Source organism: Centrocercus urophasianus, unplaced genomic scaffold, assembly GCF_019232065.1.
Source record: "Centrocercus urophasianus isolate 14NV4802_14NV808 unplaced genomic scaffold, USGS_Curo_1.0 seq_12, whole genome shotgun sequence".
In the NCBI taxonomy this organism is placed as follows: Eukaryota; Metazoa; Chordata; class Aves; order Galliformes; family Phasianidae; genus Centrocercus; species Centrocercus urophasianus.
The window spans coordinates 43,058,599-43,082,286 of NW_024884364.1; the positions used below are offsets into that span (position 1 = coordinate 43,058,599).

A 23,688-nucleotide genomic window follows, 5' to 3' on the forward strand; every position below is an offset into this window, starting at 1 on the left:
GGGGGGTTGAAACTCAATGATCATTGTGGTCCTTTTCAACCCAGGCCATTCTATGATCCTCTTAAGGTGGAGGCAAAAGGTGCAGGCAAAAGACTGTTTAGAGGCATCCACCCAGAGCAGCAATCGTTTGGAACAAAAAGTTAGTTACTCTACCCAAACTGGAAGCTACTGAAAATGTGTATTCTTCCTTCATACTTACATTTTAGCCCCTCAACAAAACTAGAGTATCAGATGCGTGCAGAACATTTTCTTCCCCTTTTTAGGCTGCTTGTGCAGTTTGGCAGAAGAAAGTACTGCTAGATCTAAAAATGTTCCTGGCTCAAATAATCACATCTATGTGTAGCACAGTGGGAAGGTGGCTTCAGATAGTACGTTTTGAAGAATTACCTTTTTGGTGCTGTGAAGTAAAAGCTGGATGTATTTCAGATCCCTATGCAAAGCCACCTGCATATGATACATACAACCCTGCAGAGTCAACCTGTAAAGCACTGAGCAGTGTTCCAAGAAATTTCAAGTACCATGGTATTTGGGGATTTAACACTGATCCTAAAGCACATTGAGTGATGCACTGTGGGCAGGAGAAAATGAGGGCTGGGGGAGATCAGGCCTATTATACCTTGCACATCTATTACATGTTCAGGTAGTGCTCCCATCTGCTTACAGAGGATAACACTTTTCAGAGTAACGATACTGAATGCACCTTGAGTATTCAGCTAAATTAAATCCATGCAATTTCTTCAGCAGATATTATATTGCATTATACAGTAAGATTAAAAGCTACAGAAGCCTTATTCTTTCTAGAGTAAACCTGGATTAGGGTCAGCGCATGAGTCTTTCCAACTAAAGTTCCACTAGGAAGTTAGTCCCCCACTGGTACTGCAGGCTGATTTTCCATTTATTAGTGTAGAACTCAGTATTGATCACTTTGAAGCTGGTATTTGTCTTATTGTACTTACATACGATAGCGTTGGCAAGATCACATTCCACTGGTATAACGGACACATAAAAGAACCAGAAGCTAACATTTAAGATGTGAGACTTCATGAAATAGCAAAAATTCTAGCAAGACAATATTTTTGGATAAACCATCTTCCGGTACAGGCTTGAGCAATATTCATATTGGATACCTGCCAAAGTGTGTGCAGTGTTCTGAGCTATATCAAGGCAGTTAAGTACTTTGAGAAAGCAGTTCTTTCACAAATCTATTACTTCCCCTGTTCATTTTGGCTTTAGTGCCAGGCAAGCTGAAGAAGTTCATTGAGACAAGAGGAGTAATGGGAGTATGATGGAAGGCTGTTGTAAACACCAGTATAACCACGGAAGACTGGAAAAAAAACATTGCCATTGTTGTTTGAGTCATAGAGTTGTGTTGGTTGGAAGGGACGTGGGGCACTCATCCTGCGCTCATCCCATCCACCTGTGCTCTGTCCTTTTGCTCTCTCAGTGTTTCCAGTGATGGAGGCATGGTATCTGTGAACAACACGGTCCAAGGTTTTATCATTTCCATGGTTTAAAAGAAGTAACAGTTTCCTTTAAAAAAAAGGATAGATTTTTTTTTTGTTGTCCAAGTTGTGCGTGTTGCCTTAATTGCTCCCAAGTGCACAGGGGTGCAGAGTCTGACTCTCTTCTCTGTTGCCCCTCATTTATGTAGATGCAGAAGACATAAGACTTCCCCACAGCACTCTCTTCTATAGGCTGAACACAGCCCAACCTCTGAGCCTCTCCTCAGTGCTATATGCTCTGGTACCTGGGCAAATCTCATTTATTTTCTGCTCTATTTTCTCATTAATTATTTCATAGAATCACAGTATCATTGAGGTTGGAAAATACTTCTAAGATAACCTAGTCCAACCATCCATCTGCCACCAGTGGTTGTTGGTAATAACAACCACATCCCTCAGTACTACACCTACACATTTCTTGTTCACCTCCAGGGACTGTGTATAATCAATGAAATGCAGATGCTATAATTAAGAAATATACAGAAAAACCAGGCTAAACAGGCTATCACACCAAAGAAGAAAGGATGGAAAGCTTACCCTTATCTTAGGCTCACTGAGAAGACTCCAAGAGGAACAATCTCCAGAAGAGATCCTTCTCCATGGGAAGTCAACTCTTAAATGGGTCTAGGAGAGGTGCAGCCAGGCTCCACCCCTTCTGGCAGCACAGGTGAATTGCCTTCATCTATGCTCCCAGGGCTGACTTATTGCTTGCCTCAGGTGGTCAATCAGAGGTTCAGGCCGTGATTCAGCAGTTCCCATACAGACTGTGACAACACCACTACCCTGGGCAGCCTGTGTCATTGTCTCACCACTTTTTCTGAGAAGCTGTTTTCCCTAATGTCCAATCAGACCCATCCCTGGCACAACTTGAGGCCATTCCCTTTCATCCTAACTTCTACTGAAGGGAGGTGGAAGTAGATAAAAGTGCTACAAATACATTGAGAAAAGTGCTTTCTTAGCAATCTGCGAGCTGCTCGAGATCTGCCACAGGGAGGTGATACTCATCCAAAAACTGAAACCATGTAAACTGGGCTGACTTGTGAGAAAAAAAGCATTTGAAATAAGTCCAAAAATGGGCATTGTATTTTAGACTGAGACTCAACAATATCCTTCATGAAGCCTTAAACATGTATCACTGTATGAATCATAGAATCATAGAATCACCAAGGTTGGAAAAGACCTAAAAGATCATCCAGTCCAACCATTCACCTCTTACCAATAGCTCCCACTAAACCATGTCCCTCAACACAACATCCAGTCTTTCTGGATTTGATTTTAAAGAGTGCTGGTAATTACTCTTCCTTTAATTGCAGTATCATACTGTATGGGTATCTCTTTTCTCCTCTTACTTCAGAAGATGTGAGGCTCTTTGAAGAGCAGTACTGGTGGGCCTCTCTGTATAAATCTCCAAACTCCACCTTTCTCTCTACCTCCCCACTGACTCAGAAGGCACCAACCTTCTGTTCCACTCCCCACAGTACTGTTCCTGTTTTAATCTGGATGCCAATAACATTATTTGAAAATGAATATGCTTCTTTGAAGCATGTTATCAATATAATACTCACTGAAGGGAGTGTAACTTTAGTCAGCTGCATTTGTAGTGGCTGAGCATTGCCTGAACTTTCTAAAGCACTCACTGTTCCCCAGCCTGCTCAGGGTGTTCTGTACAGATTGCCTTTATGTTCTGAATTTGGGTCTCAGGTTTCCCTGGAAGGTTTGTTTGTGACTGAGTCGCTGGAGCACTCACTCTCTCTGGATCACAGAACTGGAACTTGGCCCCAAGAATCAGAGAACTCCTGCTGAATTCCCTGTTAGAGATGGTGACCGAGTGACTGTCTCAGTGCAGGAGTTGTATGAAGTTACAAAGTGAATATACATAATTGGTAGGTACTGCCAAGTACATTCACTTTCTTTTTTCTCCTCCTGACTAGCTCTCATCTTCAGGGCAATCAAATGTGCCTGGGAAAGCTGCACCCCCAGATGGTGATGTTGGTTACTCATATCCATGGAAATGCAGACCTGAAAACATTTTTGGGAAGAGAGAGCAAGAGGAACACAATTCTCATGTTTCATGGACTGCCTGTGAACCATTTTTGAAAAAGTTACAACTCTGTGGTTTTGAAACTGATTTTGATAGTAGCCATTAACTTAGTTGGCAGAAGAGAGGAGATCCAGACTGTCACTTCACATTCCTGAGACGAATAAACAGCCTTCTACAAGGAGACCATTTTTACATGCACTTACGTCTTCAGCTTAGTTTGGGCCTTTGGGTCTGTGATGACAGGACAAGGGGAAATGGGGACTAAATGAGGGGAGATTTAAGTTGGATATGAGAAAGAAGCTAAACAATCCAAACTCTCAGCCTCTCCTTGTATGTCAGATGCTCCAGTTTCATAACCATCTTTGTGACCCCTCACTGGACTCACTCCAATATGTCCATCCCCTCCTTCTGTGGAGGAATCCAGAGCACTTCAGTTGTCTCACATCAGTGCTGAGGGGAAGGATCACCTCCCTTGACCTGCAGGCAGGTGCTCTGCCTAATGCAGCTCAGGGTGCCGCTGGAATTCTTTGCCACGAAGGCACATTGCTCATTCATGTTCAACTTGTCCACCAGGATTTTCCAGGTCCTTTTCTGTAAAGCTGGTCGGCCCCCAGCCTGTACACGTGCATGAGTTTATTACTCCTCAGATGCAGCACCTGGCATTCCCGTTTGCTGGATGCCATGAGGATTCTGTTGACCCATTTCTTCAGCTTGTTGAGGTCCCTTTGAATGACAGCACACCCATTGGGTGTATCGACTGCTCCCAGTATTGTCACCTGCAAATCTGCTAAGGCTCTGATCCAATCATCCTGGTCCTTAAAGAAGACTTTGGGAGGTGCTGACTCCCAGGTACACTACTAGTGATTGGCCTCCAGTTTGACCTCACATCACTGATCACAGCCCTTAGAGCCTGGCAGTTCAGTTAGCTTTCAGTCCACTCTACTGTCCATTTATCTGGTCTGTATTTCATCACCTTATCTATGAGGATGTTATGAGAAACTGCACTGAAAGTCTTGCTCAAGCCAACATAAACATCTACTGGCCTCTCTTCTTTCAGCATGCCACTTGCATAGCTCATCACAGGGGAGGCATGATCTTCACTTTGCAAATCAATTCCGACTACTCCCAAACATCTGAGTATGTTTTGAAATCTTTTCTAGGAGGATTTACATCACCTTCTCATGAACTGACATGAGGCCATCTTCCCTGTGGGATCTTGAATCCTCATTTTTGCCCTTCTTAAACATAGGAGTGACATTTGCTTTTTTATTAGTCCTTAGGAACCTGCCCTGATCATGGTCATCTTTCAGAGATTAGCAGGAGTGGCTTCACAGTGACATCAGCCAGGTGCCAGAATGCATGTGAGTGTATTGGGTGCATCACATCGGGTGGCATCTGATTCTAGTTTCTTGTAGCACAGCTGCTCTGATCCTCTCCACTGGAGACAGTATGTCCTCAGTGAAGCCTATAATACTGAATCTAAAGAAAAAATCCAAAACAAAAGGAAAAATTCAGATGCGTAGAACATATGTATATATACTGCCCTCTGTGGATATTTGTTTGTTTGTTTGTTTTAATTTAAAAAACAGAACAAAAAACAACCACCCCACACCTCTAGACAAAGACAAGCAAATTTGTGCTCCCCTGAATATGGTAAAACAAGTTCTGCTAGTGGTGACACCAGTAAATCCTCTTGACTATAAGTGACCTTATTGTCATTTGCCTCAGATTATAGAAATCATGGACTCTCCTCAGCATGGCAACTTGCCTCTTGCAAGTAGTAACAAAAATCCACATTTTAAATCCAAAGCATGGAGATCAATTTAGCTCACCCCCTTTTGAAAGATTTCTCTTCAGTACCATCCAGTATTGCTTGGGTAGGAATTTGTGGCCACATAAATATTCAAAGATATAGGAACACAATTCCTTGATAGGTCTAGTTTCTTCAATTTCCTCTGCTTCAGAGGATGATCTAAAACTTGTTTACTGATGATAGCATAATAATTTCAAAATCATCTTTTATTGAGATCTAAACATTGTTGCTCCTATGCACTTTATTCCTAAGTAATAAAAATTATGACACTCCACGGATTTAGAGGAAAAAAATAATCTTCAGCATCTCATTACAAAGAAAGAAAATCATGATGCAATTGAGAAAAAGACATGTTTTCTATATCATGCAGCGTGGGAAACTACTAGTCTGACGTTATAGAACCAGTGTACTCACAGCAAAATGAGTATGTTTATACCAAAGTATTTCCCACAGAGCAAAGAAGGTGGATAATGCTTTGAAAATAGAAGGCCAAAGACAAATGGATAATTAATTTAGGTTCTTTGTTTCAATTGTGGCAGAATAAAAACTGAGTCCATATTCACATTTTTATGAGGTATGCGACTATGTCATTTAAGCCAGAAAGATGAGTGAGTACCATGGCAAGGAAGTGAGGGATATGTGACTTGAATCCCTTTCCTTAGCTGAAGTTTCTTGCTGCACTTCTATCATCTCCACAAAGTGGGTTGATGAGAGGTGTTGTCTCAGTTACACAACTCACCAAGGTGTTTTCCATCTGCAAAATTGTCTCTTTCCAAACAGGCTAGGTGACAATCTTCTACCACCATTCATGTGATCAAACAAGTTAATGAACAGTTCGTTTTAATAATAGGGTCTTAATAGTAAGACATCATGAAGACCTGAGGCCTGCTGCAAGGACTGGTTGGAAGGTGCCTCTTGAGGTTATCTTTGAACTGGATTAGCTCAGCACTGCATTATGTTCCTCACGGCCTTGCCTGAGTCTTAAAAAGGTGACAAATGTTCTTCCATCCCTCTGATGTACTGCTTAACTACCCTCTTGTTTATCCTGATGTCCAGACTGAGCCTCCCACACCATACGTAGAGGTAGTTCCACTTTCTTAGAATAGACGGCACTAGCAGGAAGAATTTGGGTCTGCCACTTTTATAATTATTATTCAAACAGTTGTAAACTCTTGTTACATCACTTCTTAGCTTCCCTTTTACCAGACTAATTGCAGCTCCTCCAGACTCCCCTCCATAGCTTTCTGATAAGCTCTCCACTGAACTCTCCAGTTACATCCCTCTTGACAAGAGGTATAAAAAAATGAACACAGTGTTTCAGGTACAGTCTCACCAGTACCAGGTAGAAATGATCAGCAAAGTTCTTTGGATGTATTGGCCATGCTTCTAATGTATCCTGGTGTACAGATTCTTTTACAAGAGCAAGTTGAGCGCTCGCATTCAATCTGGAGCACACTGTAACCCTCAGAACTATTGCCCAGCCAGTCGCTTCCCAGCATGTACCCATCAAGGGGATTATTCCAGCTGTTCAAGGTGCAGAATTTCATACTTCTTATATGGATCACAAGGTCTCTGTCCAATCCTTGAGGTTATCAGGGTCTGTCTGGGCTGAATTTTCCACTTCCCTAATTTAGTGCTATCTGCAGATCTGCTGGGAATGAATTCTGCACTGCCACTACACCGTCAATAATGGCGTGAATAGGGTGCCAATATGGACCCCAGGGAACTCTGCTAATTAACAGCCAAATGTTGACTTATTGACTGCTATCCTTACAGGCTTATGATCCATACATACAGCTTTCAGTCCATCTAAAAGTCTGTTTGTCTGGTCTATCTTTCTTCAGTTTCCAGAGGGGAAGGCTGGGGCTGTGGTACGAAAGGGCATACTGTAATCAAGGTACATTACACCCACTACTCTGCCCTTGTCCATAGAGCCAGTCATTCTGTCATACTAGGCAGCTCATACAGGACTTATCTTCCAGGGCTGACCGCCCCTGACTAAATGTTGCATGTCCTCTAAACTGTTTGAGGTGAAACTGATTATTTTTGAGCCATTCTTCTTGCCTCTTTTAAAGATTGGCAGTGGCATCATGACCACAGGATCAGGAAGGCTTCCCATCAGCTTGTTGGAGAAACCCAACGGATCTGAACAAATGCTGCTCCTCTAGTGTCTAAGTTGGCCCTCCTCTGCTGGCTGTTAATTTCTTGTACCATGCAGGCACTATGGAAGTAGGTTTTTGCTCTGAAGGTAGTAGAAAAAAAGACATTGAGTAATTTAGCTTCTTCACTGTTATCTATTCTCATTAAGAGCTTATTTTCCCTGAACATCCTTTTCCAGTTAGCATTTTGCAGAATCTCTCTTGTTCCCATCAGTTCTCCTCAGCAGTCTCAGCTGCAGCTCCATTTTGACTTTTCTGATTTTGACACTAAGTACCTAACACTGCTTTTTAGCTTCTGTTTTGCTGCCTGTCCTTGTTTCTGCCTCTTCTCCAGTCTCTTCTTGAGTGCTAGTTCACTGAGAAACTCCTCACTGGCCATGCATACTTTCTGAAACTCCCAGGCTTCCTGCATGACAAGAAGGTTTGTTACTGAGCTCTCACTTTTAGAGACCCACCCATTCCCTTCATGATAGCTCCACTGAGGTTCCAGATTAGCAATAGCTGAGTAAGGTCCTGTTTGCTTCTCCAGAGTCCAGGGTCTCAACTGTACTGCTCACCTTCCAGCCTTCCATTCATCCCCAACCTCCAGGGTATCTTCTCAGTCACATCAGCTTCAGCAAAGAGCACTCTTCTTTGCAGCTTAGACAGGTGAGGAGCTTTGAAAGCAATAAATAGCAGTTTAAGTTTGAAAACATAATTTCACATTTCACATAATTTCACAACTTAAAATTATTTGGAAAACAATAATAAAAACACCGTACTGAAGAATCACTGAGAGCTTATAGCACACAAGAGAGTCCAAGGGTTGGATTTAGGCAGGGATGGAGATCTCTGTCATGTCATTTTGAAAAGAAGTGTCTTGAGTAATGGCACAAACTGGGAAGAGGTCAAGTCTGCAGACTGGAGGACTTAACCATTCCTAGATGTGCTCACAGGACTCTCTGTGCTGCAATAGCAAGACCATAGGATCATCAAATCATAGAATCATAGAATCGCTCAGGTTGGAAAAGACCTTAAAGATCATCAAGTCCAACCACACCCTAACCATCCTACCCTAAGTAACAACCCTCTGCTAAATCATGTCCCTGAGCACCACATCCAAACGGTTTTTGAACACATCCAGGGATGGTGACTCAGCCACCTCCCTGGGGAGCCTATTCCACTGCTTCACAACCCTTTCGGTAAAGTGTTTCCTAATATCCAACCTCATGATATATGTAAAAGTGCTAGGAAATCTTTCCACTATATAGCAAGAAGAAATACAAGTGTTCATATGCAGAACAATTTTTTTGTTGTTGTTGTTCCAAGTAAGTAATTTCCATTACATTTGAATGAATTGGATTTAAATTAAATTCTGAGATGACAGTGTTCCCATTGGATGGAAATTCCCTAATTTTTCCAACCAGTTGAGCAAATTGTATCAGAATATTTTTTTAATTTGAGCTTGAAGGTTGAGCAAATGAATCTTGTCATTATCACAAATTAATTTTAGAAAACTTTGAGCAGCCCAATATAGAAAGCAGAAATTAGAAAGTAAGACTGCCAAATAGCAAGATATTTAGTTGAAATGTAATTTGATATGATTTTCAAGACAAAAAAGAAAGACTAAATTGTCAAACACCTGGAATTCAGAAAATATGCTAAATGACCATGAAAACATGATGGATTTGGTACAGTTCTTTGAGTTAATTTCATAGAATCTGTGATTTCAATTTAACTCACTGGCAACTGCCAGATCTTTTTATTTCATCTTTGGATCTCTTTTATGTCAGCTACAGAGGTCTGAAATTGTATTTGTAAAAATTTACAGATGGCATTCACCATGTTTGCTTAGTTATAACTACTATATGCTTCAAAATTAGAGGAAGTGACACAATTGCTGGGTTTGTAGCAAGGAAAAAAAGTGATCCTTAGTTGTGTGAGAGCAGTCCTTCACCCACAGAGTTAATGTTTGATTAACATCTGACATTCACACAGGTTTTGAAATGCACAACATCCTAAATACACCTCTCTGAAACTTACATAAAATCATTTTACAGATGATATATTTGAGATTTCTTTGCTGACTATTTATGCATTATAAACTAAAGTATTTGATTTTTCTGTTCAAAGGCAGATTGTGTGATTTGTTGTAACTGTGTTAGTAGAGCTCAGCCTGAGGATCCATTTCATTCCTGATGAGCAAGTTTTGTCAATAAAATCCTCCCCCTTTGGTGTTTAAATGTTCAGTATAATATCCTATACTCATTGATTTGAGGCTTAGCTACCTTTTTTTCAAATACTACTTGCTTCAAAAATATTGATCTCATTTTAATCACTAGGAGACCTTCAGACTGGATCTATAGGCATATTCTGATTTATCATGCTTTGAAGCAACCACAGAATCACTGAGACCAGTGTTGTGGTTATACTGTTTTAATGCACCAGGTCATGTGGATGAACACATGTGCTGGGCTGTGGAAGCTAAGGAAGAATGATAATTGACAATGAAAGTAAATAAAATCCTTATTTGTTGCATGCAGAGAAGCAATACTGAAGCATGCCAATAGTTTCCAGTTCTGCTCAGTAATATATGTCACAGACACACCTAGTCTGTGTTCAAGTCATAACTTCCCTTCAAGATGACTCATTTAGAATCACAGAATCATTAAGGTTGGAAAAGACCACTAAGATCATCTAGTCCAGCTGCCCTCCTACTGCCAATATTGCCCACTAATCCATGTTCCTAAGTACTGCATCTATCCCTTCCTTAAACACCTCCAGGGATGGTGACATCACCACTTCCCTGGGCAACCTGTTCCAAATGCCCAAATGTGCATTTATAGGACACTATTTTAATAACAAAAGTAAAAGAAAATAAATTCTCCACTGACTATCTGCCATTCAGTGGAGTAGAATTATTATTCACCGATAACTAACCTTAATTAGTTTAACGCTATTTTGAGCATTCAATCAGAGTAGAAGTATCTTAGGATTTGATGTTCCATAACCTTGAGGACAGCTCACTGTCACATAAATGCAGATCGGTTCCTGTCCACGCACAACCACCCCCTGTATGAATAGATGCACTGCTGGGGAAAGAGTGCTCCTTTTCCTGGCAAAGCACGCTGGTGCAGCTAGACAAAAATACTACAAATAACTGCAGGCAAATATCAATCACTTCAGCAGGTGGTGAAGAGAAACATAAAATACAGAATGCGTTTCTATGCCTGCAGGGCAGACATTCCTTCCTTACCCAGCATGGCTTATCTTCCCCTGCCTCTCCAAGCAAATGCTATGACTGTGTCACATCCTGTTAGAGCATGAAAAGCAAGCACAGTGTTTGCCTTTTCTGTGCCCAATACTGCAGTAAGGAACCTTTAGTTTAATCACAGAATCAAAAGTAATACAAAATGCATCTAGATCTAGTTTGTTTGTCCCCCAGTGAGATCTGGCCACTATTCCACAAGGTGGTTAATAACAGAGCTCTCACAGTTTGTGGTTCATGATGTTTTGAATCTGGAGAACAGGTATTGGGCAGTAAACAAGGACAGGCTTATTTTAGGGTAAACAGGAGGAACAGCATGTATCATCCTTTTAATGAAACACTGATGAAAAAAATAATATTCTGTTGAAATCAGGTGTGAAATAGGTTTGTGCTGCATTCCAGTGCTGTTTCTCCCACTGCTGTGCTCAGTAAAGAAGCTGTGCATAGGCAGGTCTGCGTTCATACATGACTTAAAATGCCTGTGCCATCAGTAAATAACGTGGGACAGGATGAAGAGAGAACTTATCTCTCTGTGCTTTCACTTATTTTTGTGCACCACTGGTGTCCACCTCTTCCAAGTCAAGGTGCCATAAATGTGTGACACCAATGAGAGCGTGCTCCTGTGTCAAGGCACACAGGGAGCCTACAACATCACCTATAGCACAGGCTGTTAAGGTAGGAGAACTGTGATTTAGCATAATGTAGGATTTTTTTAAGTCTGTACTTTCACATGGAGAAGAGCTACTACACCCTTAGTGAGCCAAATGCCAAATACAAAGCCATCCATTATGATTCATCCTACAAATTATTTTAACATTAGGCTGACATTATTCATTGAATGACACTTCCCAGCTATGTAAGTATTTAAAAATAAAGTAGACAGATGTAGCTCAAGCTTCGCCAGACTGAACTAAATGTTGGTCCTGCTCCTCAACTGGGGGAACCTGAAAGGCAATTTAATTCCTGCATGTAATCTGCCCTTAGCTTCTCAGGCATAGAGAGACAAACAGAAGTAGAAGCCATTTCACCAGAACACATACAGCTGGATTTTTAAAACCATTCAGAACTAAAAGCAGAAGTCCTTTAGAAATAATGCCCTTCAAAAATATGTTTTTGAAAGAGAACACCATTTTCCTGTTGATATGTAGCTTTGAGATTGACACAACCAGGACATGTCATAGAAAGGTTTCAAAAGACTGGGAAAAAAAAGAAAAAAGATATTCTCTATGATCATACTGAGTCTAAGTTGATTAATCATTCAACAGTCAGAAATAACTATAATTAGCTATACCTGTCACCTGTCTTTGGTTTCTTATACAAGTGTTACAACTCTTTTTTAGCTTTCCAGTCATGTTATGACTTTCTCAGAGGACACCAACTTATCCAACGAAGAGGAGTAATTGTCTTCAAGAGAATTTGTATTATCTGCAATAAGACTTTGCTACAAGCACTCCATTTCATTCAGAAGTTGTAAGAGATGAGGCGTTAACAATGAGGCATTAGACCTCTGGGAGCTTTAGAAAGGAAAGAACAATTCTGAAGCTAGAGCAGTCAAACACTGCTTTGGAGAACTGGATTTTACATCTCTGACATGCAGATTTTGAGTGATGCTAGGCTGGTTGATTGAAAATGACAGAGTGGAGCAGAAACTCAGGAGATGGGTTGTGTAGAAGATTTGACTGTTCTGCTCGGGACTCATCATTCTGTGTCCCCTTAGGAGCAATCCTAGGAAAAGAGAGATTTTGTTGCATAGATACAACTGTAACATACAAAAATAATAAATAAATAAATAAATAAATAATAATAAAAACAGACCTCTTTTGATAGATTTTACTTTAATGTCTGCTGAGGAGGCAAAATTAACAGTCCTGCCAGCTGCTCCCTGCCTACATCTTCAAGATCTCCCTTATACCTTTCTGCAGATTTACTCCTGAGATTTTCGCAGCTCTAGACCCATCTGTGCCTTTGTAGCTTACATATGAATATCCAGACAAACCTGTTTAAATAGAGCTCCTGCTGAAAACTTGTAGTAATTTCTAAAAATTTCTAAAAGAAAAAAATACATAGACGTCAGCATTAGACATCAGAGTTAGAAGATTCAGGACGGACAGCAAAAGAAGATTAACTCCAAGGAGTGGATAAAGTTCCATCCCTGATAGACTGTATGTAAGAGGCAGATGACTGCAGCTATTACATTCAAAATAGGTCATTCTAATCTACTCTCATCAGTCCTCCTCTCATGCTGAAATGGGTGGCTCAAGATGGACCTCTTTGGTTGTTTGGTGACTGTGGATTTGGAATTTCATGGGAGCCCGGTTTTGCTCCCAGTAGCATTTTTTTTTCCCTGTAAGCATACACAATAGTTATCAGAAAGAAGATGTTTGTGAATGTTAACAGGGAGGAGAAGCATCCAAGAAAGTGGACTACAAAGTTGGAGGTAGAAAGAAAAAGGCTATGATGCGTAAAAGGAGACGTTATAAATGTTTTCCACAAAAGCAACCCAGCATATTATTGATTTTAACAGAAAGAACATGACATACCATAAAAGAAATTTAAAAATGCTTTAAAATAAACCCATCCAGCACAAGAGTTACCAGAGTTTCAATCAGTGAAAGACCGAGGAGCTCCTTTCTAGCTGGAGTGCCCAACACGGCGTCCCATAGGCCGTGCTGGGGACAGCTCCCATAGGACTGCATGACTGGGGAGCTGATGGCTCAACAACCTGTCAGCACATAAAGGAGTTAACAAGCAACTGCGGGCACTCCAGATCCATTGCCTTCAGTTATTTCTTCCCCTTGTGTTAAATATGATAATAGCACTACTTCGACTTAGAAGGATGTTATAAAGTTAATTCATTAATGCTTGAAGAAGCTAAAACGATGACATGAGAGTACCGCAGGAAAGCCATCAAGGAAATTAATGAACCTGCCTTCGAGGCAGGGTTTGAAGAATGTACAATAAAGATGACATGAAAGGTTCCACTTTACATGATGAAAATGAACACAAACACTGAAGAACTATATATTAATTAAACACCACCCTTTGCACAGAATGAAACAGGAGTCTTGGGGAAAAAATAGAGAAAGTGATTTAAAGACTGAGTCACATCACATAACTTACAGAGTTGAAGAAGAGCTTTTTATCTTTGCTGCTTTATTCTTTTTTTTCTCTTGGTGCTTTCTTAAGTTTTCTCTAAAAATCTCTTCTTTTTCATCGCACAGCTCTCAGGCTGAATGCTGGCCAGGTTGTGAGCAGCCATCAGAGACATTACGGCATAGGAGACTACTTACGTTTCCATGGGACACACTTAAGGGCTTCACAACTGGCTGGCAGCCAGCATGAGCCAGCTCACTCTCCCCAGGGCACATCCTCCTGTAGCCCTGTCTGTACCATTACACCAGCCCTGGCTCCTGCACAAATATCCCAGCAGGTGCGCTCATATCCCCTCCTCCAGCTTCATGGCTACTTTTCTTCATCCTTGTTCCTTGCATCTTCTGCATCTGCATCCCGTTTCACTAATTTCCAGTCCTGGAAACTCATCTCATTTCCTTTCACTCAACACCAAGCCTATGCAATTGCTGCTGGACCAGCTGTTCCCACAAGGACAAACTGAGGTTCCCAGAGAATCCTTCATTCTGAAGGCACTGCCAAAGGAGGCCCTGGAAAACAGGAGGCACTCCTACAATAACATATGTAAGAATTTTCTTTTATAATGTGAGCAAAGTGGTACAGTGTCATCCCTAAACAGGTATAATCACTGTAATCACCCAGATAGAAGCGTAGCCTGAGAAATGTCATTTGAAATAGTTAAGATTTGACATTAATATATAATAAAAATAGAGTCTGTAACTGGTAAGGTGACATTGGGAATAGTTACTGCCACATGCACCAACAAAAGGCACATCTGCCTGGTTAAGCTCCCTGGTGGGATGTGCACACCCAAACACAGGAACAGCTCTTGAATGCAGAGATGAAGGACAAATCCCAACAGAATAATTTGCAATTAGTAAGAAAGCTCTATTTACATCGAGACACAGCAGGAATACCAAAGAAAGTGCTTAAAAAAAAAGGAAAAGAAAAAGTTTCTTTCCTCCTCTGCTTGTTTTTGACTGCGGTCTGAATTTTCAGCTGGATGAGAAGACAATGGGGACATAACTGCTGGCCAATCTTTGGCTGTAAAGTGGGCTCTAATAGGACTTTCAGGCAGTGCCATGGGAATAACAGTGATGACCTGTGTTCCAGTGTTTCCAAAGGCTGAGATGGCAGGAACACAATGAATTTGTAAGTAGCGTGTTGAAAGTTCTAGGTCTTTTTGATGATTTGAGTATATAAATATTTAGGAGAAAAGACCTTCCGGTACTTGAAGGGAGCTTATAAGTAGAATCGGGAGCGGATTTTTACATGGCCTGATAGTGATAGGACGAGAATGGTTTCAAACTGAAAGAGAGGAGATTTAGGTTAGGTGTTACACAGAAATTCTTCACTCAGAGGTTGGTGAGGTGCTGGCACAGCTGCCCAGAGAAGCTGTGGTGCCCCATTCCTGGAGGCCTCAAGGCCAGGTTGGATGGGGCCCTGGGCAACTGAGCAGGTGGGGGGCAGCCCTGCCCATGGCAGGGTTTGGGGCTGGGAGGGCTTTGAGGTGTCTTCCAACCCAAGCCCTGCTGTGATTGTATGAGAATAAAAAGACGTCTCTCCAATCCCCTGCCTCTTCTGAAATTAAGCACGATCCCATAGCGAGGCCACCTATGTGCGGACCTGAACAAAGACACGGCTCGTCCAGGGCCTCCCGAGGACACACGCTGCACCTCACCCCGTAGACCCCCAGCTCGGCTGGGCGGGGCGACGGCAATACCTGGCGGGGCGGGAACCGCCACCGAACGGCACCAAGCAGCCGCCTCCGCGCCCAACCCCGCTCCTCCCCGCCGCGCGGAGTCAGGTGCCGCCGGACGGACAGTGCGCCTGTGCGGCGGCCGCGGGGCGCCGCGGAGCGGAGCGAAGCGCCGAACCGAGTCGGTGGGGACCGCCGGCCGGAGGAAGATGGCGGAGCCGGGGGCGGCGCGGGGCTCCCCGCGGGCGGCAGGTAAGCGTAGCGCGGCCCTGCCAGGTGCCCGGGACGGCGGCGCCCTCCCCTCGCCCGCTGCCCTCCTCAACCCGGGGAACCCCGCGGGCGCCGGCGAGGGTCGCTCCCCTCCCGGCAGGTGCCGCCATCTCGGGCCCGGGGAGGGGGTTCCTCGGAGGCGCAGGTGCCGGCTGCGTGGTGCGGCACGTATTGGCCATGGGCGGCTTTTGTGAACCGGGCCGGCCGCGTGTGCGGTTGTGATTTTCCCCGACCGCTGGCGCTGCTGCCAGGGAGGGAGGAGGCTCTGGTTTGCCCTAAAGTAGGGAGCGATGCATAAAGCGAGTTCTCTGCGGTGCCCGGGCCTGCCTACGGTGGTTGGCTAAGGCGGGAGGCAAACTGGTCGGGCTGGTACGGAGCGGAGTGCCTCCCGTGGGCGGGCACGGCTCCACCAAAGCGCCTCCCGATGCTGCGGGCTGGCACGGCTCTGGGGTTGTGAGCCCCGTGCCCTGGGGTGACCAACGAGACAACAGGAAGTGGGGCAGAGATCGGGGACCAGGAGCACCGTCACGCTTCAGCTCGTGGGTGTGCGTCGGATGGAATCGTGACAGTGATTGCGTGGCCTCGCCCTGGTTCCGCGTGTGAGATGGGTGGTGATTAAGGAATGAGCTTTTACCTTACTCACCTGATACAGGGCCTGGTCTTTGTGGTGAGCAATCCGTCCATAGCATGGGCGGAAAGGAGAGTTAATTTCCTTTCTGTCCTGAGCTAGTGTAACTTCTAAAAGTAGCATTACCGCTGCTTTGGGAGATAAGCGCTGTTATCCCAAATGTATTGAGTAGGAAGCTGGATGCAAGCCTTGAAGTGCCCCGAGGTCACACTGTGTCAGAGCCAGGACTTCTGATTCTCCTGCCCATCACCACTGCAGATGAGCAGCGGTGCACCTCCAGCCTTCAGGTTTCTGGTTCCCCATCGGTCACTTGGGAGAAAAACAGCTAATGCTGAGAATTTATATTTCTAGTTTCTTCCCACTCTAAAGCATAAGGAATTCTTCCCTGTTAACAGGGATTTTTTTTTTCTTGTGTTTTCCTGTTTTTACCTTATGACCCTTTTTCACCCCGCATATGAAACTGAGAACCCATAGAAAATATGGTGTAACTGAAGATGGTATCAAATGGGGCATGTTGTGGGACAGGCACAAGGCAGATGTCATCCAGTGCCTAAGTGCCTTGCTCTGTTGGTTTTTTTTTTAATTTGAACCAGCTAATAGAAGATAGTATACAGTGTGCTGGGGAAGAGTTGCCAGTGTGTGCTTAGGATGTTTCACAGACTGCAGTGTGGACCGGATCTGCCTAAATCCCATTGAAATGAACACGCTTGCATTAGGGGAATAGTTTGCATCTCCTGGCTGCTAGGGAGGAGACTTGTTCAATGTGGATAATAAGGAGCAAAATTCTGGAGTGCAAGCAATTAATAGATGTGGAGCTCTTTCCTTGACTGAAAATCTGAGCTGTGCAGCAAGCAGCAGAGATGCTACAGCCTGGGAAGGCATTGTAGGAGTGTTTTGGGTAAGGGAAGGCAAAGAATTAGGTGACACCAAACTGTGGGTGTTATTGCTGCTACCATCTGTAGTAACAGTAATGCAGTAATGACTAAATAGCGTTTGAAGGACAAGCTGCTCCATACTGAATTGCTGATCTTCCTTTTGCTACCTGGTGAAATTTGCTTAATGCATCTTCTAAGAGATTGAAATACTGAGCGCTTTGGTTTGCAAAGCAAAATGTGTTCTTTTCTTCTTATAGAAAAGTTTGGTCAGCCCTAAGAGGGTCTAAGAGAAAGCTACATGTCGTTTAGACTGCAAGTCATAACCCAGTGTGTGAAAGGAATACATAGATGTATTTCTTTCAAAGTACTGTGTGTTTTTTCCTTCTTAAGAGCAATGCTTTTCCAGCTGATTTCTTTAAACCATACAGTATGCTTTTAATTGATTTGCTACTCTCTGTGCAACGTTACCTTTTGCAAGTACTGGTTTTTGTTCAGAGGAGCTCAGTACTCTGCATGCTCTCAAGGTTAGTGTTCTGTTGATTAAAATATCATAACATCGGACAGACTCTGTTGATCTAATAAAAAAAAAAAAAGAAAGAAGAAATAAAAGAAGACTACAGAAAAAGGTCATTGCCTTTACTCTCAGTTTTGTTGAATTGCGGTGCAAACACTTTGCACTCAAAGTGTTTAGAAATAAAAGGGTGACATTGATTGAAGTGTGTGTGGTAAGAGTGTGAAACACCTGGGGACTTGATAGCGCTCATAGTGCTTCTAAGGTGCTGTTGAGTAGCATCACATAGATGCCTTTGCGTTGGTGGCTGCAGCAGAGAAAATGCATCAGGGATTTTTTTATTTTGTAATCATTTCTGGGTATGCTGGTTGAAGGAGCCTATACATATTTCATGTAAATAAAAGTATATGTTCTACATGTTGATACTGTATGAAGAATGATGGATGTATGAAGAAATAAGGCTTGTTTTCCTCTCATGAATAAATAAAATATAATTACTGCTTTCACAGTTATTGGTCTCTTAGTGTGTGTGGAGCAAAAACAGCAAGGAATGCTTTCAATATCTTCCTCTAATCTGTCATTCATTTACTAATGCATTTTAGGTCTATAGAAAAGTAAAAGCAAGTCTTTTAATTCTGGATAGTTTTTAAAGTGTTGAGGTAATAGAAAATATTTCATCCTTTGTGTGTTTTCCCCCGTGGCTCCAGTTGCCTTGGCCAGCCCTTATGAATGGGACTTTTTCACCAGCTCCTGACATGGCTTTCTTTGCAGCTTTCAGCCCCATACCGATGCCTGGCTCGAGCTGCTCAGTTGATTTTGGAAGCAGCTGTTTGCAGTTTAAGTCTATCTCTGCCTATGTAGTGTAGGTGGGAAAAACGTATTGCCTCTACAGGACTTCAGTAGATAAGTGGATCTTACGATGTGGCAAAAGACTACAAGAAAGATGTTGAGACCCTGGAGTGTGTTCAGAGAAGGGCAACGAAGCTGTGAGGGGTCTGGAGCACAAGTTTTATGGGGAGCAGCTGAGGGAACTGGGACTGTTCAGGCTGGAGAAGAGGGTGCTTAGGGGAAATCTCATTGCTCTCTCTTTGATTCCTGAAAGGAGGCTGAGGTGAAGTGAAAGTTGGCCTCTTTTCACAGCCATCAGTGATAGGATAAGAGGGAACGGCCTCAAGTTGTGCCAGAGGAAGTTCAGGTTGGGTATTAGGAAAAACAGCTTCTCGGAGTGGTGCAGCAGTGGCACAGGCTGCCCAGGGAGGTGAAGGAGTCACACTCTCTGGAGGTGTTCAAGAAAGCTGTAGATGTGACACTGAGGGGCATGGTTAATGGGCCTGGTGTGATGGGCTAGATGATCTTAGTGGTCTTTTCCAACCTTCATGAGTCTATGAAAGAAATACAGCTCTTCAGGAAATTAATGCAAACTGTGTGAATGTTAACAGTACTGAATAGTAAGTAGCTCAAGTCGTGTTCCTGCTTCCCATCCTTCACCTCTAGCTGGCTCTCACAATTGCTGTCAGCCTGATAACTTCAAGTCTTGTGAGGTTTTCACTTCTGCGCTTAACCCAGCTGCCTGTGCTGGGGTGCAATGACAAGCGTCTGCAAGTTTCCTAAATACAGTTGTGTTGCCTGTCTTGCTTTACCTTTCCTGTGAATCTCATTGTGGCTGAGAGAAGAATTTGGGTAGCATTTTTTTTAATATAGCTGTAGCCGGCTAAGGTTACTGCAGTAATAAAAAGCAGAGTTCTTTCAGTACCACAGTAGATTTCTTTAACCATGGTTTATGATGTTTAAATTCTGGGTTATTTTGTTGTACTTGACTGGTATTTGATATTTCTATCACAATGTGATGCATTACCTGTGTTTTCTGTAATTGAAGGCAGTGTATGTAAGGATATGGTATGTGCTAGTTTCCCCTTATGCTTGTGCTCAAACAGCTGAATTAGTGCTCCTTCAGTCATGCAGTGGTCCGTCTATCAAATTGATTGAAACAGCAACAAGAAATCTTGGCTGAACAAAGATTTCTTCCACTGCACGGCATTAACCTGGCTGACTTTAGGTGGGGTATTTATAAACACCTTCCTCTGTGCTTCATTTCCATAATGATGAATGATGCTGATGTGTGAGGGTGAGAAGAGGGGAGGTAAATGGTTTTCATGCAGTGGGAATCCATTGTACTAGTAAGCTGGAAAAAAAAAAAAAAAAAAAGCTGTTTTATTGATTAAAATAATGTAACACACCTCTCACTTTGTGCCTGCCATTCAAATGGTAAATACACTCTTTTTGTCTTGTTTGTACTGAGCTCCTAAAACCGGGACAGCTTGCTCTCCGCCTGTCTGAGAATGAGTGCTGCAAGGGTCTGAGTGAAATATTTATTGTCCCGGTTAAATGGTGGTTAAAATGTTTCAGGTGGAATTGCTTTTGTGCATGTACCTCTCAGGCTTTCTGTACATGCAATGAAACAATGTATTAAAGTATCTGATGGTAAGATCTTAGTTCTCCTCTTTAATCATGGAATCATAGCATTGCTCGGGTTGGAAAAGACCCTAAAGATCATCAAGTCCAATTACAACCTAACCGTACTACCCTACTTCATTTTCTCCCTCTAAATTAATGATCCACGTTAGTCAGCATTTCTGCTTAACTATTTAATATTTATCTCCTCTGTGATGTGAAATCTTGTCAAGTTTGTGGTTGGTTTTATTTACTGTACTGTTTGCATATCTTTGCTTACTGAATGCCGGGTCAAACTGCTTAGAAGCATAAATCCTAGGGCACCTGAGTGCCTATAGGTTTTTTGCTGCTGCCGCAATGTGTGTTGCCTCTTCCCTGACCAGTGGGAAGCAGACTGTCCTCCTGGAGTTGAAAATGAAATATCTGCGTTGTTGTGATCAATGCCGTGTTCCTGTGACCTTTGGATTAACAGCAGGCTGTGTACAGGCTCCTCGTTGCCCTTTGGCTGCTTTTCCATGAGCGTGCGCAGAGTGCAGTGACTGGTGGCCTTCCTGTGGGGCCTGCAGTGTTGCTGCTTGCCTACAGGTCACTGCTTTCAGCAACTTCTCACAGAACCACAGGGGCTGGAAGGGACCTCTAGAGATCATTGAGTCCATCCCCTTGCAGAAGCAGGTTCCTTACAGCAGACTGTGCAGGAAAGCATCCAGGAAGGTCTTGAATATCTCTAGGGAAGGAGACTCCACCAGCTCTCTGGACAGCCTGTTGCAGGGCTCTGGTACCCTCACTGTAAAGTTCTTCCTTGTGTTCCGATGGAACTTCTTGTGTTGGAGTTTGTGCCCACTGCCCCTTGTTCTGTCACTGCACGACACTGAGAAGAGCCTAGCCCCATCCTCTTGACTCCCATCCTTTTGATTTTTGTAAGCATTGATAAGATCCCCTCTCAGCCTGTTCTTCTCCATGGTGATCAGTCCCAGCTCTCTCAGCCTTTCCTCATAAGCGAGATGCTTCAGGCCCCTTGTGATTCTCCACGTGCTGGAGTTTCTGCTGTCACTTTGCTTGCATGTTACTTTCTTGGTAAATAAATAAAACTGCCAGTAGCAAACACTATTTACTGATGTTTCACTGCTCTTAATAGACATATAATATGGAAAATGCAGATTTTTGTGTGCCAGTGCAACACATATGTGCTTCTCTCATTTGAGATAATTTGAGAACTGTACTGTTAATCTGAATTTCTTGTGGTGATTCAACAGAAGAGATTCCTTCTGCATCTTAGCATTCACCTTTGCTCAACTTTTTTTTTTTTTTTTTTTTACCCTATTCCAGAAGTAGATGCTTGGAGCAGTCATAGGTATTTAGATCTCTTTTTCTAGCATTCCAGAAACTGGTAAACACGTGCTTCTTTGTATGCTGAGTACAGAAATAGACTCTAACTGTTCAAGGTTTTGAAGTCAGCCCCTTCACTAATAATTACAACCGTGTTGTAAGTCATCCCTGCATGCCTGCATTTGCCTTTCAAGAGGAGGGCACGCTGGATGCACATTAACTTGGTTTTGTTAAGGGGCTTCTCAAGTCTGAGGCACTTCCTGAGCTGGTCCTCCATGTCACAGCTCTCTGCCTGTTTCCTCCACGTGCACATCAGTGCATCCGCATGCACGAGCAGAGGGACGGATGCTGTGCCCCACAGCCTTAGTGCCATGTGGATCCAGTGCTTAACAACCATTTTAGGAGGGAATTTACGGAGCTTCATAAATCAATTTGTCTTTGTTTGCTGAGTAGTTTCTTTTATAGATTCTTTTTTTCCTTGTATTGACTTAGATGAATAAAACAAAGCCCTAGAATTTATCATCCCTATCTGACGTCTTGATATGAATAGGAAAGGTTGTGCTGGTTAAAAATACATGGTAACCATATGTATCAGTCTGTGGATGCCACTGTGAAAATGTCCTAAAAATCTTTAAGAAAATGCTAGTGACGTTAGTGTATTTACTGTATTTGATTGTTCTGTCTGTTGTAATGCCAGATGCTGGAGGGCTTGTTGTGGTTTTGTTTCAGTTCAGTAGGATCTGGAAGAATGCCTTGCTTGGTTCAATCCATATGAATTATCAAATTACTCGCCTCGTGCCAAGCAGGAGCTAGCAGATCTATTCTTTATTTCAGCAAAACACTCATTGAAGTACTTCTAGTCTGCAATTAATTTTGGTTGGAGATGTGGTCGAGTAGTGCAGTTTTTAATGTGGCTTTGATCCTAAAACAGATGCAAATGTTGCTGGTGGCTGTGCAGCATGTCTGGGTTTGTTAGCTACAGAAGGAGTGCAGGAATGATCTTTCCCTGACTGGTAAACCAAGAGTGCTGTCATATGTGCAAACTAGCCTTGATTATTTAGTTAGAATGAACTTCCAATGCTTAATTGTATTTTAACTAATTCTCAGGTGTTTTTTTTTTTTTTTTTTTTTTTTTTAAGTACTTCGTTTTTTCTTTTCTTTTTACTCCATTAAGTAGACCATGTGGCAATCACACCCCAAAAGCATTTCTTTTAGTCCTGGGAAGGAGAACAAGATGATATTACAGTGTTTACCCACACATTATCACTTTGCTCTTTCGAATATTTGAATGAAGGGTTGCTAATTTCCCTTCCCTCACCAGGGTGGTACAAGTTGATGGCTCAGCTCCGTCAGGGCTTCCCTGGTGGAGTGGGAACAGTCCTTTCTCCTCGTGTTGTTTGGGATCTTGAAATGCTGATAAAAAGACAGGCTAGTCATTGTTTCCAAAATAAATAGTTGATGGACTGGTTCTCCTTTAACTGTCCTACAGGGAAATGGGAGTAGGGCCTTACCTTTATTCATGGTGTCTTGACTTTTAGTACAGTGCTGCAGCCACAGGGCATCTTTTCCCTTACCCTTAATGGCCTATTAATAGATGTAAGTATTTCCATTATGCTTCTTGGGTTTAGTAACACTGAGTGCTGTGGTTCTAAGTAAACAGGGCAATTTTCAACAGTCATGGGAAGTGATTTAATGGTGCAGTGTAATAAAAGGATGACCTTCCTTTGGCTTAAATGTGCTGTGGATCAGGCTCTGAGGAGGATGGTGGCTTGCAGGTTCTCAAGGTCATGGCACTGAGTGAAAATGTTTGGGTGATGTGCAGGGGAGATATGCTTTAGAAAAGAGGGAATTTTGCAGAGGGAATGGATTCTGTGATGTTACAGAAGGGAAGTGAAACAGAAATATCTGGTGTAATCAGCTCAGTTATTTACAAACAAGAGTAAGAGTTTGTTTTTCATAATATATTTTGTAATCAAAGGTGAGGTTTGCATTTCCCCTTTGTGATACATTTTTCCCTGTGTTTTGATTTATGTCCTC

The 23,688-nt window shown here is 42.7% G+C and overlaps 1 protein-coding gene across 1 annotated transcript in view; it reads left to right on the forward strand.

Annotated features, from left to right (window-relative positions):
- Nucleotides 1-15,750: 15,750 nt before the first annotated feature.
- Nucleotides 15,751-23,688, forward strand: part of MAP7D2 (MAP7 domain containing 2) — a 76,576-nt gene continuing 68,638 nt past the window's right edge. The window contains exon 1 of the mRNA XM_042809948.1: nucleotides 15,751-15,842. Within this exon, the coding sequence (XP_042665882.1) occupies nucleotides 15,800-15,842 (43 nt within the window). The 5' untranslated portion in view covers nucleotides 15,751-15,799. The remainder of the gene's footprint in view (nucleotides 15,843-23,688) is intronic.